Genomic DNA, 17,596 nt, shown 5'->3' on the forward strand with positions numbered 1-17,596 from the left:
CTTCAAGCTCTCAAAAATGAACAAAAACTTAGTCTCCGACAAGCGGCAAAAACGTACCAAGTCCCCCGAAGCACCCTCCAAACGCGTAAAAACGGCGGCTCGCCCTCGTACGGGCCGAGTGCGCTGAGCTTCGAGAGGCAAATAAGATGCTAAGCCGGCGTCGGAGGACTAAAAAAATGCAATTACGGGAAGGAGAATCACTTATTTTCCAAGAAGGACAGGACCTACGGGACTCTAGGGAGTTGGCGACGCAGATACAGCAAGAAGAGCGCCGAAATGGTGGTCGCGCAAAGCGTGTTGAAACGCGCCCGAGGCGCTGTGGTATTTGCAACGGGACTGGGCATAATGCGCGAACTTGTAAGATCGCATTGCCATCTTCTGGAGAGGAAGATTCAGAGTAGTTTCAATTGATTTACGGCGTTGTGGTTTTACTATCGTAAAATTTCTATGTGAGGTTATGTAAGGGTGGCCAGCTCGGTGTCATGGCCAGCTCGGTTTACATTCAAGTTAGAAGTACTGTCATTATCTGCCACCATTTTGGCTGCAGCAAGTCTGCAGTGCAGGATCACCAAGAAGCCTGGACGAGATACTATCTCAAGGGTACCTAGGCACCGCTACCCCTAAGATGATTAATGTGTTTACGTATCATGGTACGTGGTCCAAGCATATCATGCTAGCAGCTAATAAAAACACCAGCACATAGACACTCTAGATATCAGGGGACTTAGCCCTTCAAATAGCTACTGCACTAAGGAGAGACTGTGCCGACTCACAGGATATGAATGTGCCAGTGGCGTGTAATAAATATATGGTCTGATTAAGGTGATGTGGTCACCATCTAAACCGAGCCGGTGTTGAATCTCAACGCCCGAGAAAATGCACGATAAATGTAGGCTATAAGGAAAATTCAAGACCAACAAGTTGAGTAATAACGGGTTAACAGAACACAAGTAAAGAAAGTCCAACAGCTCATAATTACAGAGCAAAAGGACATGCATTCTAGATGCTCCAATCTTCTATGATGGCTTGAGTCGACAGAGTATTTGGATGCTCTGGCCCTAGGACTCGTTGCTGAGCCTGCGCACAGCCCTGCATTAACACCAAACCATCTGCCTGTCGACCTTGAGCTTTCCAAGTTAAAGCGAGGTTGGCCATGCTCGTAAGTGTATCGGGATGGTCCGCCCCGAGCTTCGTCTTGCTCGTCTCCATCACCTGCAAAAACAGCTCCTCGGCCTGCTCCCACCGGCCCTGGTTCCTGTACGTCGACGCTAGGTTGGCCATGCTCGTAAGTGTAGAGGGATGGTCCGCCCCGAGCTTCGTCTTGCTCGTCTCCATCACCTGCAAAAACAGCTCCTCGGCCTCCTCCCACCGGCCCTGGTTCCTGTACGTCGACGCTAGGTTGGCCATGCTCGTAAGTGTAGAGGGATGGTCCGCCCCGAGCTTCGTCTTGCGAGTCTCCATCACCTGCACCTCCAGCTCCTCGGCCTCCTCCCACCGGCCCTGGTTCCTGTACGTCGACGCTAGGTTGGCCATGCTCGTAAGTGTAGAGGGATGGTCCGCCCCGAGCTTCGTCTTGCGAGTCTCCATCACCTGCAAAAACAGCTCCTCGGCCTCCTCCCACCGGCCCTGGTTCCAAAACGTCGACGCTAGGTTGGCCATGCTCGTAAGTGTAGAGGGATGGTCCGCCCCGAGCTTCGTCTTGCGAGTCTCCATCACCTGCAAAAACAGCTCCTCGGCCTCCTCCCACCGGCCCTGGTTCCTGTACGTCGACGCTAGGTTGGCCATGCTCGTAAGTGTAGAGGGATGGTCCGCCCCGAGCTTCGTCTTGCTCGTCTCCATCACCTGCAAAAACAGCTCCTCGGCCTCCTCCCACCGGCCCTGGTTCCAAAACGTCGACGCTAGGTTGGCCATGCTCGTAAGTGTATCGGGATGGTCCGCCCCGAGCTTCGTCTTGCTCGTCTCCATCACCTGCACCTCCAGCTCCTCGGCCTCCTCCCACCGGCCCTGGTTCCTGTACGTCGACGCTAGGTTGGCCATGCTCGTAAGTGTAGAGGGATGGTCCGCCCCGAGCTTCGTCTTGCTCGTCTCCATCACCTGCACCTCCAGCTCCTCGGCCTCCTCCCACCGGCCCTGGTTCCTGTACGTCGACGCTAGGTTGGCCATGCTCGTAAGTGTAGAGGGATGGTCCGCCCCGAGCTTCGTCTTGCTCGTCTCCATCACCTGCACCTCCAGCTCCTCGGCCTCCTCCCACCGGCCCTGGTTCCTGTACGTCGACGCTAGGTTGGCCATGCTCGTAAGTGTATCGGGATGGTCCGCCCCGAGCTTCGTCTTGCGAGTCTCCATCACCTGCAAAAACAGCTCCTCGGCCTCCTCCCACCGGCCCTGGTTCCAAAACGTCGACGCTAGGTTGGCCATGCTCGTAAGTGTATCGGGATGGTCCGCCCCGAGCTTCGTCTTGCTCGTCTCCATCACCTGCACCTCCAGCTCCTCGGCCTCCTCCCACCGGCCCTGGTTCCTGTACGTCGACGCTAGGTTGGCCATGCTCGTAAGTGTAGAGGGATGGTCCGCCCCGAGCTTCGTCTTGCTCGTCTCCATCACCTGCACCTCCAGCTCCTCGGCCTCCTCCCACCGGCCCTGGTTCCTGTACGTCGACGCTAGGTTGGCCATGCTCGTAAGTGTAGAGGGATGGTCCGCCCCGAGCTTCGTCTTGCTCGTCTCCATCACCTGCACCTCCAGCTCCTCGGCCTCCTCCCACCGGCCCTGGTTCCTGTACGTCGACGCTAGGTTGGCCATGCTCGTAAGTGTATCGGGATGGTCCGCCCCGAGCTTCGTCTTGCGAGTCTCCATCACCTGCAAAAACAGCTCCTCGGCCTCCTCCCACCGGCCCTGGTTCCAAAACGTCGACGCTAGGTTGGCCATGCTCGTAAGTGTATCGGGATGGTCCGCCCCGAGCTTCGTCTTGCGAGTCTCCATCACCTGCACCTCCAGCTCCTCGGCCTCCTCCCACCGGCCCTGGTTCCTGTACGTCGACGCTAGGTTGGCCATGCTCGTAAGTGTAGAGGGATGGTCCGCCCCGAGCTTCGTCTTGCGAGTCTCCATCACCTGCACCTCCAGCTCCTCGGCCTCCTCCCACCGGCCTTCACTATAAAAAACCCTACTCAACGTGCTCCGTATAAAATCATGTTGCCTCTCCGAATCTACACCATCATTACCGCGAATTTCGGAAATATGTGGGAGATGCACTATCAAATGTCGACGGAACTCGGGCTGGCGTTCGTCCTCGCTAAGTTGTTGGCACGCTGCTAGTATAAACACTATATACCACCAACCCCATCCTCGACTTTGTTCGCTTTGTAGTGCCCGCCACTGAACCAGCCTGTGCATGATGACGCCACGCCATTCACCGTCCACAAGCTGCAGCAGGCTATAGCGGAGCAGTACGTCGCGGCTCTGCCGGTATGGAAAACTGTCCCATTCACCGCTTTTAGATAAGAAAAGTTTTCGAAGCTCTGTAGGTATTCCTTCGACGAGCTCATCATCGACGAAAGCGCAGCCAAGAGCTGCTAGTCGAAACATCTCATCCTGAACAATAGTGCCCTTGAAGTGTGCAAGAAACGTTAAAAGCAAATTAGGCTGTAGTATTGGGTTCTCTCTCGTAATTCTTTGGAGTGTCGTGTCCCATACCGTCCACACTGTCTTCTCCGTTGGCAAAAGTCCCCGAAAACTATCCATTTGCAAGAGCTCGTCGCAATGCGTGTCGTAGTCTGCTAGATACTGCGTCAGAGCACCCTCACGATCAGGGTCGTTGCCAATATAGGCGCCTGCAAGGTCAACAGCAAGTGCTAGGTATCCAAGCTTTTGCGCCATCTTATCGCAGCTGTTTTGGATTTCTCCGGGTGCTGAGACTACATCCAGCTTGAGATGTTGGAGAAGAAGTCTCCTTCCTTCTAGCGGCGACATGATATCGACTTTAAGCTGCTCGCACCCCCCGGAAACTAGCTTTTGGCTCAAGGTGTTCTGACTAGTAATAATAATTTTTCCTCTTCCCCCTTGTGGCATTATCTTCTGAATTCCCCAGCGGAGGTCATCGGCATTATCAACGATACACAGCCATTCATCATCCGGCTCCATTCTATCGCGGAGCCATCGGAGCACCGCCTGGACAGCCTCCGCATCAGCGAGAGCAGAGCCTTGCCTCTTATTCTGCTCTTCTGGGAGACCCAGCTCTGCAGCACATCTTTTGAAGCTCGATCGGACCGCCTCCTCATCTGTCGCATCAATCCACAAAATTGGGTTATAACGATCTCGATAATGTTCCGCGTACTTTAGCGCCAGCTGGGATTTACCAGCACCACCTAGTCCGTGAATGGTAACCCCATACGGAACACTTGCTTTCTCATGTCGTATCTGCAGCTTTTCCTCAAGTTGTTTCCATAACTCGTCTCGCTGGGTAAACGTTGATACGGTCTCGAGCGGGACGGCGTAGTGGTGCTTTACCGACCGAGCTGAAGATGCCGTGATGTTGCGAAGCTTCGATAGGATCATCTTATAGCTTTCGTTTCTCGAACCAAACTTGTTAAGCCCAGAGTGGTCCACGGACAGGCCGATGTTTTCAACATGTGGTCCATCATACGTTGCAGATGACTCACGAACACACTAGATCTCCTGTTAGAATGCTTTCTTCAGCTTAGTAACCTACTTACGAATTGTTGCCATTGGATGAACCATAGTCGAAGAAGTTGCGTCGATCGTTGCTCAAAAAAGTTGAACACCCATAAATCATGTCGAACGATACTGACAAATGTCCTGTGCAAGTCTAGCAATAAAGTCGAATCGTACTCTATTTCGGCTAGGATTGAAGGGTTGGAACCGCGCGGCTGGAGAGCTCGCGCCGCCAGCCGTCCCCATACACTGAAGCTAGACCCACGATGCGGCGTACCTAAGAAGAGGATCGCTTTGATATGTTCGGTAACGTGGCTTGGGCCTCGACGTGCATAGCTTTGAACAAGTGCCTACCATGGTCAGATTTCGCGACTAGAGAAGAGCATTTGCCCACTTACCTGCTTGATCACTAGACCCCCATAACTGTATCCCACGAAAATCAGGTCCCGGCTTCGCTCCTGGAGGCCGGGCCGTCAGCAGCAATCCAAAGTCGTATACATTGTCATTACTCACCTGCTCGGACTCCCGGATCTGCTTGATGTGCTCAAGGAGAACATGGGCAAGATGCGAGAGCCGCGTGTGTATTGCATCCCTCTTCCAGTATGAATCATAGTTATAGAAGAACATGCGGATATCTCGGGTCGCTGTATGCAAATCGTTGGGAAGGAAGTCGCTAACCCAGGTCACATACCGCTCACTATCCGGCAGGGCTTCTTCGGGTGCATCAGACCTCGCTCGCCACGTCGTGTCGGGGTTAGATCCAAGGCCATGGACGAAAACGATACTAGGCGTGTCAGAAATTTTCCAATTAACTAGCGAGGAATCACGCCTACTCTATCCCTCCGGCACGGACAGGTGAACTATGCGGCCCTGCCGGGACGAGCCCAAATCTCGATTTTGGGGCTTGACGGGGGTCGACCCGGGTCGGAATCTTCTTCGTGAGCTGGTCATAGAGGAACGCGATCATAAGGAGAGAGACGACAAGGTACGTGATCATGTCATAGAATAATGCCATTGAGAGAAAGAGGATGGAGAAAATCGCAGTTGCTTCTTTAGATCCGTCGGCCCCACTTCACTAGAGGGGTCGGTCCGGTCAATTGTTGTAAAGGACCAGGTGGGAACAGAGGAGCAGATACGCATAAAATGTATAGAAACAGTTTGTCGACAATCGTGCGATGCAGTTGCAGTACATTAAAGCAAAGTGTAGTACTGTCACTCATTGTTCTCGATGTCGAGGCTGTACCGGCTGCAGCTGACCTGTTGTAGCCTAAGGCAGCCACATACCCGGCTCCGTCCGAGGTGTTGCCTCTTCGTGCCTTGTCGAACACCAATGGGCTCGAAATACAAGGCACCTGCTGCTCACACCCTTACGTTCGCCAACTTCGCTGTCGTGCCTGACACACGATGGCTATTTCTACAGGCTCTCAGGCTCCGTTCCCGCAGTCATGTGCTCCGAACAAAGAACTTTTGAAGCCTTCTGATATCAGCATACCAAGCCCTACACATCTACATGAGAACGATGCACATTATATAGCACATATAGCTGGAGATCCCGCAGTTAATCTTCTACTCAACGAGGTCCGCGACTATTTGTCCAATCAACTGGAAACTCCACTCCTGGACGAACTTTACGATCAACTTTGGCTAGTTGCCAGGAAATCCGGCCAAAACATTGACGCGCTCCATAGGCAAAGAGTCAAGGGCCGAAGCATTGTCCCTGCGGAAGACCCTAGACTTCATCTCGTCTGGGGCGGCGGCAAAATCTACATAAAGCCCATTCCAGTTTTCCTCCTCAACCATGATTTTTGGACTATGTATCTACACTCTAGGATGGGGGAAACTTCTGCGCCGTATTCCCAAGGACATTCCCAAGGACTTTCCCAAGCTGCTACTTCAGCCTTCGACCGCTCGGTTGCACTAGGGTTTTTGCGGTCATGTGCGCTGCTCGTACCGCATCGCGTCGACTTCATGTTGGCGAAGGACTCTTATCTGATCCCTGAGGATGTTTACGGCGTTGTGGTTTTACTATCGTAAAATTTCTATGCGAGGTTATGTAAGGGTGGCCAGCTCGGTGTGCATTCACGTTAGTAAAACCACAACGCCGTAAATCAATTGAAATTACTCTGAATCTTCCTCTCCAGAAGATGGCAATGCGATCTTACAAGTTCGCGCATTATGCCCAGTCCCGTCGCAAATACCACAGCGCCTCGGGCGCGTTTCAACACGCTTTGCGCGACCACCATTTCGGCGCTCTTCTTGCTGTATCTGCGTCGCCAACTCCCTAGAGTCCCGTAGGTCCTGTCCTTCTTGGAAAATAAGTGATTCTCCTTCCCGTAATTGCATTTTTTTAGTCCTTCGGCGCCGGCTTAGCATCTTATTTGCCTCTCGAAGCTCAGCGCACTCGGCCCGTACGAGGGCGAGCTCGTGCATTATCATTTTTGCTCCCTTCGCAAACTGGTCGACAGCTGAGAAAATATTTGCGTGCGACGAACCTCGAGGCCCAGCGCGTTCCAATAGGCCCTGCGTTACGTGTCGCGCGGATAGAATTTGCCATTGCTTCCACATCAGCAATCCGGGGCGGAAACGCTCGTGCATCTAAGTCCAGTATATGCTTGATAATGACCTCCTCTTCTAATTCTGTCATAGTTCGTGGATTGGGCAAAATATCGCGTCGGAAAGGTACGCCGTTTTTACGCGTTTGGAGGGTGCTTCGGGGGACTTGGTACGTTTTTGCCGCTTGTCGGAGACTAAGTTTTTGGTCATTTTTGAGAGCTTGAAGGGCGAGCATTAAGTCTGCTTCGTTGAATGACTTTGCCATAATTGGTTGTTGAGAAAATCAAAGATTAAGTTGGCCGGTCGCGTTGGCGCATGAAAGTGGCCAGCTCGGTGTACATTCACGTTACTCTTTATAACATTTTTATTACTCTGCCTACTCTTTGCAGTCATTATACGAACTCCTCTTTCCAGCCTAATTAATCGTAGAGGAGTGGCGAAAGGAGGCGAGCGCTCTCGGCGTGTAGACCATGCGGAAGATCTACGAATACATGAATACCTTGTCTTCGTAGTCCAGAAATGGCTAGCCCTCATTAGCGGACTGCAGCCTCCAGCCTTGATTATAGTGAAGTGTTTTAATGTTCCGGTATTCAGTCAGCTAACCAAGCTTCTGGCTCTGCATCTTGCTGCTGCTAACGTATGAAGACAAAAATCACTGCTGGATGAGCGGGAGAGGGAACTCCTGCCCAGAAGGTGGCACATTAGCTTGATTATCGACGGTCACATCGCATGTTGACGCGCGGACTTACTTGGTGATCTTATGGTAAATACCAGTCTAGTGAGCGCATGATTGACCTGCTATGATCATTTGTGCTCAAGGCTGTCGAGCCCCTAAGCCTCGCGACCATTGTTATTGCAGAAGCGAAACAACATCCGAGGGTCTTGGATTATGACGCTCTGAGCCCTGAAAAAATCTTATGGCAGGACGTCAGAGGTCGGGTCCGACGGCAGTTGGTTGACGATCGAGCAGTGATCAGGTAAGATGCCAGACAGTTCGCTATATTGTGCGAATTGTCTTTGCCATGGAACAAGCTCGGCATAGGCGGAATCGGGAGCGATTGGCATGCAAATTCACAAATGCTAACATCTGGCGTTTCTGTTGTGGATTTCGAGTCCTTAAGCCGGGGTACACTTGGGACATTTTCCTTTTGTGTCAAGGATCATCGGATGGCCAGAGGTTGAGCTTCCGCGCTTTCGTCACGATAATTTTCTTGGAAACCAAGACTGGCTATTCCGCCAGGCTGGTCAAGGGCATGGAGACCTAGGCATTCCAGCTTACGTCGATTCATACCGCTGTCGGCCACCCGACAGACCTCGCGTACATGTAATTCCGTTCCAGATCTGCCTGCTGTTGAAGTGCTTATGGCCACCTGAGTCCCATAGCTCATAAAGTTTGTCTCTTCTTTTCATATTTTTACTATCCTCATTCTCTTAATCGTCATGTGGTCGCTCGAATGTCATTGGCAGCCACTAGTTATCAGCGACAATCAGCGACAAGATTTTCGGTGCGTCTTCATACAAAATCCAGAAGATCCCGTCGTTAGATTCAAGGTGAGCTACACTTCATTCAAAGATCATTCAATCTCACAAATTTTGCAGTAACGTCAGCACCATGCCTAGGGAGACGCCAGGACAAGGATGATCCTTAATTCGATCTGAAGGCAAGATTTTCAGCATTGACCATTTCTAAGGGAAGAAATGAACATGAGCCACGGATAGGTATAAAAAATTGCCCTTCTCATGGTTGTAGGCTAAGCTCAAGCGCTTCACTTAGCTATGGGCGGTGGCTCGTACTCAGATGACAGCTCGGCGCAGCACAAAGAGCCAGGCAGGCAGTCTGTCGGCGGGTCTAACGTCGAGGCCAAAATCAACTTTGGACCTGAAGTAGACGAACCTGTGCATGACTTAACTCTTGAACCTTTCAGGAATTTTAAGTGGGAGCTCAGCGAAGACGCTTGTGCAGTATAGGGTACATTCAATACTCATGGAGCGAGCAAGCATTCGGCTATGTCCGGAACGATTTCTCGCACGAATTCTGGCCTGCGTCATGAGGTGACACGAAGAAATCCTGGGCGATTTGTCTCAGGGGTATTATCTTTTATACATGGTATCACAAAAGCTCGAGTTTCCTGTGATATCGTCTGTTCAGCAGGTTCAGTGTTGAATTTAGTGGGGACTCCATTTACGATAGTTACCAATAATGATACCACAAGTAGCAACACGGTCGTCCCTCTGGTATAACCTACCTATGTAAGAGTTCGTATATCACAGCAAGCAGAGCCATGAATTTCAATACTACCAATTACGAGCTTCTAGCCGTAGCTCCAGCTGCGCAACCGTAGAGCGTTCGCCTGGTTGTGAAATTAGGATTAGATTCGTCACACCTACCTCGTCCCAGTCGAAAACTGGCATAACGCTACGAGATTACCAATGAGAGCCTATCTTGTGCCACTTCCGCTCATGGCACTTAAATACTGGAATTCGAATCAATAGCTGTATTAGATTATTTTTGTCGCATCTCTTGTTATGGAAGAGCCTGCTTGGCAAGCCATCTGAACTACCGTGGCTGGACACCTGGCTGCCCATACTTGATGTCGGGATAGAGATGAGCTATAATGAAATCACCAACCCTTAATTAAACTCGAACCAATACTACGTGGACGAGTATGTCTGCCTATGGGAAGTGACAAAAGCTGAGATTGTTGATCATTGGAACTGGAATGGCCTGTCTAGATAGCATTTTGCCCGCTTTGAGCAATTTCACCATATCCGGTTTAGCAACAGCCACCCAGAGGACGTCGGCACTGGCCGATGCAGTCAAATACGTCGATGACGATACTGACAATTTAGAGAGTGCTTTCAGCAAGATGACTTGTGAGTTAATATCGCACTGCACCGTCGAGATGAGGTCGCCAGGCTGACTATTGAAGTTACGCAATGTGGGTTGCGCCTCTACTCAGATGATTCAGACGTTGAATCCAATGACGCGTAGAACTTTTGACACTACGACCGGGGTTCAGTCTGCATGACTAAAAGATGAAAGCTCCTGATCGCCACTCTTGGATTGCTTGAAGGTGAAATTCAGGGTTATTGAGATCCTGCGAACGAGCTGGGATATTACCAAAACCAGACAAGTCCTTACATGATTCAACAATAAGTGCGGAAGAGACCTATACTTCATAGACCGGAAACTACTGCACGAAAATCAGTGCATAAACAATAATTACTTACTTCAAACCTTCAACTTGGCAGCCACAGCGTGGAGCCCTTCCATGCAACTCGATTTCTGTCTTGATCAAGGACACCTCGGATCACCTGACTATTGCAATTGGCTTACTAACAACTAGACGGTGGAAAGATGAAGCAGATAGAATTTAGAGGTTGATCTGGGGCATGCGTAAATGGCTGCGTCATATTGAAGGCCACACCAGGGTGCAATTCTACTGCATATCAGACAGGCGAGTTCAGATGTTGACTTCTCTCTTCCCGTACAACCGCTTCTGCTTGCAGTAAAATGAAACCACAAAAGTGTACAGCTCAATAAATTGTCTTCGAATATAAGTCAACGCGAGTTGAACTTGGTGTTGCGCTTTACGGAATGGTGCAACCACAGATCATTTCTTCAGTTCCTTATTGGGCCGTATTTGCCCGTTAAGCGTCATTTTCAAAAGATGTTGTCACGCTATGGCAGTCTGTATAATAGGTGGACCTTCTTCATGCCCATGAGTAATATGCATTCGAGAGTAAATGGTGCGGACAATGAAGACACCGTCGCCTTCAAGCATGCAACGATGCATCTCCCACGAAGCCGACAATGTATCATAATGGGGGAACTTCGACTGATGGTTTTCTCGCGCACCTTTACTATCTTATGTCACTATTTTCCAAGAAATGCACCATTTCTCTTCTCTGTTTAACGAGCTGCATTCGACAACCACAACTAAGCGAAAACAAAGCTGAGAGTTGTGCGCAAAGCAAAGGTTACAGATTTGTTCAAAGCAATAGACCAGCGCATACGACCATACCTTCTAGAAAACTCGGTATCCCGTCCGCTCTGCCCTAGATAAACTGGAAAGGGCCGGATTAGTAGTTGGGTGGGTGACCACCAGCGAATACCCGGTGTTGTATGTTTCTATGTTTTTTTTTTTGATATGTCATTCCTACTATCATGCTTCGTATAGCTACTTACACTTGGCAGAAGTCAGTCATGGGAGTGTGTGCTAAATCTAGCTCTGAAGAAAATTGCTATGTTGCCCCAAGCTATCAGTGACCCTTTCGAAAAGAGGAAGGCATCACCAAGATCGTTAACATGCGTCGTTGGCAGAGTGACCAATCGATCGATATCGATCATGATTCTTCACCGATACCGATACCGGTCCGGTATCGATCAACATCATATTCACCCGATCGGTACCGGTACATATTACTAAGCAACCTGTATCGATCGGTATCAATCACATATATAACCGGTCCGGTCAGATAGAGGTCGGATCGATCAATAGCGGTTATACGGAGTTGTTTATTTTTAACGGTTTTGCGCCCAATTAGCTAATTCGCGTGAAACCTCACCATCCAATTCAACGTTTGATACCTTGTCAAGCAGATGGAGTGGCAACTCAGCCTGATAAACGCCTGCTAAACTCCATGACCTGATACATTGTGATGCCCCAATAACGTGGCGTTTTAGGCGAGATCTTCGTGCTGATACCATCTCTCCTACGCTGTTAAACTGGCGTTCTGTTTATGCTTGGGCTGAAGGTATCGTAAGGAAGTCAACAGCCATATAAGACAGTTTGGTGAAACGTTTTGCGCCAATATCACGCCACCAAGCTACTGGGTCCTTTAAATATTGGTCCACGTTAACCACAGGTTCTGCCAGGTAGAGGTCAAGCTCGTCTTGTTGTGATTCTTCCTGCCTAATCGGCACCGGCTTTGTGTTTCTGCCCTTTCCTTTCCTTCTCTTTGCTATTGGCTGTGTATCTTGTGTACTTTGCGAATCAAGGACCTCGGAGTCGGCGTCGCTCATATAAAAACGCTCGCGGCGTTGAAGCATCGTAAGGACTGGCTGGTTCTCACTTCAGCTAAAGGGTTGGTCTCAGGAAGGGGCCTAGACGAGGGTCAGTTAGAGATTGTGAAGGTCAACCCTCGCAGACTCACTACAACCAGGTGACTTACAGCTGGAACACCTGCTATGGCAGTGCCAGATGGGAAGCCAATCATAACCCCTGCAGGAGCCCCGCCAAGCGTGGACGACTTAGTCGCGCTCCCTCAAACCTAAGTTTGTGATCTTCTTTCCTTCGCTCCTTAGAGTAGAATCTTCGTCGATAGCACCTAATCGAGGTCTCTACCAATGCGATGCAACCCAGGTCGTGACAGAGATGAACAGTTATCTAGATACTATACTTACCTATTTTTATAGTCACCTTCCCAACGCTTCCTCAACCTAGCCATATAATGCTCACGCCAACTCAGCTCTTCACTTTTCCTACCTAAAACAACGCCTAACCGTATTAGGTTAGATAAAACCAGGGTCAACAACAAGGGTCACGATGCCCTCAGAATCCTCCATATAACCGGTCCGGTCAGATCGAACGATCGATACCGGTGGCGCAAACTGCCACCGGTATCGATCTAATGAACAAAATGTGCTACCGATCGGTATCGATATCGGAATATCGGACCGGTCCGGACCGGTATCCGATCGATAGGTTACTCTGGTCGTTGGAAATGGAGAACATTTTGTTCCGCCATTGCTTTGCTAAAACTACTAAGCGCTAATGAATGAATAACCGAATCACCGGCACTTGTTTGGCTTGCAGGATCAATATCATTAATACGATTTTGTATGAGGCATTTCAAGCGCTACTTCTCGTTGTCTTCGATCCCTATGATATATCTAGGAAGACATAAGTGGTTCAATATCAGTCTTGTTTGGGGATTGGTTGATCCTTAAGTATATACAGATATTCGGGCTTCAAAGGCGGCGCAAGCCACGCCGTCTTTAGGGATCTCTACTTCGCTAGCACGGCGCTTAGCACAGCACCAGACTGTACGGGAGTTCAGCGGTCCGAGAACGATCTATATTAATTGAACATAAATCGAGAGAGGTCTCGAAGTCGTCTGCGGGCGATCAAGAACTCTGAAGACTAAGTTGATGGCAGCTTGATGTCACGAGAAAGCTCATGAGGTGCTGCCGAGAGGGTAGAGCAGTATAACATGGCTTGTTCCCCGCTGTTCCCGAGAACTTTTGGAATTGAGAGGGTTTGCATTTGGGTAATTCGAGTGGACTCAGAAACCGTAATAATGCCTTTCGAGGCTGTCGCAACCGCCATCACCGGCCTTCTGCTATGCGGAGTCAAGCGTGCCAGCTACCGCAGTCGATGTTACCATCGTTGGAGAGAGGCAACTTCTACCAGGTTGAGTCAGGGGTTTGTTGGGTAATGTCGGCAGCCTTCTGGACGGAGTGACAGATGCGGCATCCATCCTGAATATACTAGGGAGCGTTGCACCAATAGCGACGCCCACGGACACAGCCCAAGCATCGAGCACGCTGGAGGCTGTTTACAGCACAACCCTGACGAGCTTCTGGATGGGTATCGGCGTGCTAATCGAAGCCGGCGTGGTAACCAAGACAACCTATGTCAATATTTTATAGAGTATATTTAACGATTCATTCAAGTTTCAGTCAGGCGCGGTAAACGCACTGTAGAATGGTATAGTAATATCATCTTTGGAGAATAGAAAGCGCAGCGTATTTGAGATGAAATGATACTTATAGAGATTTATTGCATATACTTTAGCATACAAGAGGAAGAGAAGAGAGAAGGTGTTAGGCAACCTTGGTGGGCTTTGCCAAGACCACCAAGGTTACCACGTGACTTAGCCCTTCGGGACTAAGTCCAACCTTCGTGCTCCATAGGACTAGATAGAATGTCATGCTTTTACAACCTCACAAATCTTTGACCACCTTTGTGTGTAACAGAAGGAGAAGAGTGTGAAGAGTGGTCAAGTACGGGTGGAAGCACAGTATGATACTCGGACGCCAACAGCACTAAAGCTCTTTACCCGGTATTTTGCAGTATATAGTTGGAAATACAGTAATATTGGACTATTACTGCGGTTTTAGATACCAAAATCCGACTCTCGAAGTAAAACAGAAAATACGATACAACGCTGATTGACATATGAAGTCCTCGGTGTCTAGAAACAGGGGCCCCGCCTTCTATCCGTCTAACGAAACAATAGCAAGTACACTAGCGCCAGCACTCTATAGGAAAAGAAACTCCAAAGCATCCCCGCTGTCTCCCTTGCCAGCCCTTTATGATTAGTTGGCAGGGTATTCCGTAGGAAATATGTTATTGAAACTGAAAACATGATTCGGATCCCACTTTTTCTTCAGGCTTGCTAGGCGTGGTAGATTATCTCTGCTGTAGATCCGCTCCAAGGTCTCATCACCACGGGCATAATTGATGAACACAGAGGGCTCCGAGTATCCCGATGTGAACCGGAGGTCATCGCGGAGCTCTCGCCCGAGAGCGCTTGCGGCTTGCGCAGTGACATTGTCTCCTTTGTTCCATATCATGTTTGGGTTTCTACCAGGCGCGTACTATGTTAGCCTTTGTTGAATCAAACCCTTAAGGTTGAGCGATTGCTGGGGCCGGGGCAAAGTGAGAACATAGAGACTATACTCACATATATCCTGTTGAATCTCTCCAAGGCCTCCAGAGCACGGAAATATCCGGAGCTCTTCTCGGCCGGAAAGATGAAGTCGGCGTTGAGAATATCCCCGTTGTTCCTCAGTGGGCTTAATTTGTAAGTAGCAGACGTGACGACGCCAAAGTTTGCACCCGCTCCACGGATGGCCCAGAGCAAGTCCGGATGTTTATTCTTCAATACCTCCCTCAATTTACCATCGGCTGTTATCAACCTTACGGAAACTAATGCGTCCAACAGCAAGCCGTGAACACCCGTGAATCGCCCAAGACCACCACCGAGCGTGACGCCGATTAGGGCGGGACAGGAGGCACTGCCGGTTTCTGTTGAAGAAGAAAATTGGTTAGGACAAACGATGTGGTAGAATCAGGGCTGGGAGCTTACGAATTTCGAAGCCTGCCTCATATAAAGGGTCGAAGACGTCACCTGCGGTAACGCCAGGACCAATGGTGACAGTCTCGGCAGCTACGTCCAATTCGATGAATATGAAGTGGCTCAAATCGATAGCAATACCATTTCTAAGGTTCCCAAGGGTCGTGGTGTATTCGTGATGGTGTCCGGTGACAAGGAACGGGATCTTCAGTGATGTCGCAAGTTTAACCTAGAGTATATTAGCCCTCGCTAGTTGGACAGGGATATATCCAGCTGTTCTTCACGTACGGCCTTTATAACATCTTCTTCTGTTCCCGGACTGATGGCAGCACGATAGGTTGGGGAGCGGAAGATTGTCCATCGCTCTGTAGCATCGAAGAATTCTGTAGAGCTTGGAAATGAGATGGTTGTGTTGGCTGCCCAAGCTCGGACAGGATCAGTGAGAAAAGACCTGAGGTCGGCATTCACACCACTGACATCTGCAGCACCAGCCAGAAGGGAGAAACATATGAGTAGGAGTAATGTATTCCATTTTGAAATAGCGGGACTTCGGCTCAAGACCATGGTGCAAATTAGTCAAAAGGAATGCCTAGGTTGGTTGCTTGAGGAAATAATTGAAATCTAGTTGCTCTGCACAAAGAGTAACAGATAGCAGAGGCTAAGATCCTCCATTTTAAATACTTTCTCTAATCTTAAGTAGTTAAGCCTCGCATGATTTCTAAGACAAATAAGAGGCACTAACTATAGGTAACTTTCAACTTCGTTCAAGCGAGGGAGGGAAAGAAATTACGTTAATATCTCCTTACAAAGGAGGTAAAATATGTCAAAAATAGTAAAACATACAACACTAGGGATTCGCTGGTGGTCACCCGCCCAACTACTAATCTAGCGGTTTCCAGTTTATCTATAGGAGAGCGGACGGGATCCTGAGTTCTCTGCAACCTCTGGTCGTATGTGCCAAATGTTTCTCGTAAGCTATATTAAGTAGGCAAAACATGCCTACATCTGTAAAGTTTTCTTGAAATTCCACCTATTAATTTACTGATGCGAGTGCATATGGGGTGTGAATTGTTGTATTGGGAAAGGATCACCAGGTCAGCTATTCTGGCCTGGCAGAGCTCTTTTATAGCTCTTATCTATCTTATCTATAGCTATAGGGTAACCCCCCATGGGGTCACGTATCAAAATGCCGGGCTACACGGAAAATGGTACTGTCCTCAGTACGTTTGGTGCAGGGGTACTTGCCAGGGTGTAGAGCTGCTAAGTTGGCCAAATCGCTGTATTCGGAGGAGACTGCTCAAGCCAAGTTCTGTATAGCGGGGTCTCCGAAGGCTTTGTGTCGATAGCTAGGCCAAAGTACTGTTGCATCATGTTGCCCGCTGCTGTATATCTGACCTTGACGGGGCTACGGATGCCGATACCTTTGACTGTGTTCGGGGCAGTGCTCTTGACGATGTGTTCGCTCTGGTGCGCTTAGTATGGGGAATCGTATGATCGGAAGGCGACGGCGATGGACTCGACTCGATGAAAGGAAACGAAGTCAGAGAGATCTTGACGGCCGGCGGCTGTGGGCGCTTGATGTTGTGGATCGACTCCGGGACGGTTATTCTGGTAGAGACTGGCCTAGTGAAAGGGTCCCTTGATGATTCTGGTGATCTTGATAGATCTAGTGCTGGACTGGCCGAGTGGAAGGGTCCCTCGATAGACTGTGATAGTGATCGCTTCGTAATATCTGCGATCGTAATGCTTAGGTGCTGGTAGAAGACTGGCCTAATGAAAGGGTCCTCTTAATGAAGGTGTGCGTGATAGGTGCGTGACGCGATGGTGATCTTGATAGATCTGGGGCCGATCTGGCTGGTTTTGGTGCGTGCGAAACGCTGGCGGCGATAGGATCGTAGCCATGATGGTGATCTTGATCGATGGATGGATGGTTTATTTGGTTTGGTGGATTTACTCAATCTTGAGGAGATGCTACCATTTGATGCGAGTGCATATGGGGTGTGAATTGTTGTATTGGGAAAGGATGCCTTTTATAGATTCTTTAGAACATGTCGGAGGTACGTTGTTCAGGTGTCTGACCCCTAAGTGGACAGTAACTTTGGTGTTACTTTTGGGAAAGGGGTTCCTTTCGCCTTCTGAACTTCAAGTGACAATAGTCTTCTCTAGTGCCATATTATTTCTGAACCTAGGAACCAGGTGCCCTATCTGACACACCCCTTCAGCATTGTCCGCACTCAATTATTGACCTTGCATGGGCGACGAAGGGGACCCGGGCCTAGAAGGATCGGACCATAGG

At 49.6% G+C, this 17,596-nt stretch overlaps 2 protein-coding genes across 2 annotated transcripts; both read right to left on the reverse strand.

The window, feature by feature from the left end:
- Positions 1–811: 811 nt before the first annotated feature.
- On the reverse strand, positions 812–1,251 carry BCR38DRAFT_418429 (uncharacterized protein). The gene has a single exon (XM_040859224.1). It carries the CDS (start codon positions 1,207–1,209, stop codon positions 1,000–1,002), a length of 210 nt encoding a protein of 69 aa, XP_040721519.1. The 5' UTR covers positions 1,210–1,251; the 3' UTR covers positions 812–999.
- A 13,288-nt stretch (positions 1,252–14,539) lies between these two features.
- BCR38DRAFT_480404 (uncharacterized protein) lies at positions 14,540–15,864 on the reverse strand (the record flags this gene model as incomplete). Its single annotated transcript, XM_040863274.1, has 4 exons — positions 14,540–14,821; positions 14,908–15,251; positions 15,313–15,529; positions 15,589–15,864. 4 exons carry the CDS (start codon positions 15,862–15,864, stop codon positions 14,540–14,542), a joined length of 1,119 nt encoding a protein of 372 aa, XP_040721520.1.
- Between the last annotated feature and the right edge of the window lie 1,732 nt (positions 15,865–17,596).

This window comes from Pseudomassariella vexata (assembly GCF_002105095.1).
Source record: "Pseudomassariella vexata strain CBS 129021 chromosome Unknown BCR38scaffold_1, whole genome shotgun sequence".
Lineage (NCBI taxonomy): Eukaryota > Fungi > Ascomycota > Sordariomycetes > Amphisphaeriales > Pseudomassariaceae > Pseudomassariella > Pseudomassariella vexata.

Excerpts from the sequence above, each read along its gene's own strand:
- BCR38DRAFT_418429 (XM_040859224.1), bottom strand. The coding sequence starts at position 1,209 with ATGGAGACGAGCAAGACGAAGCTCGGGGCGGACCATCCCGATACACTT.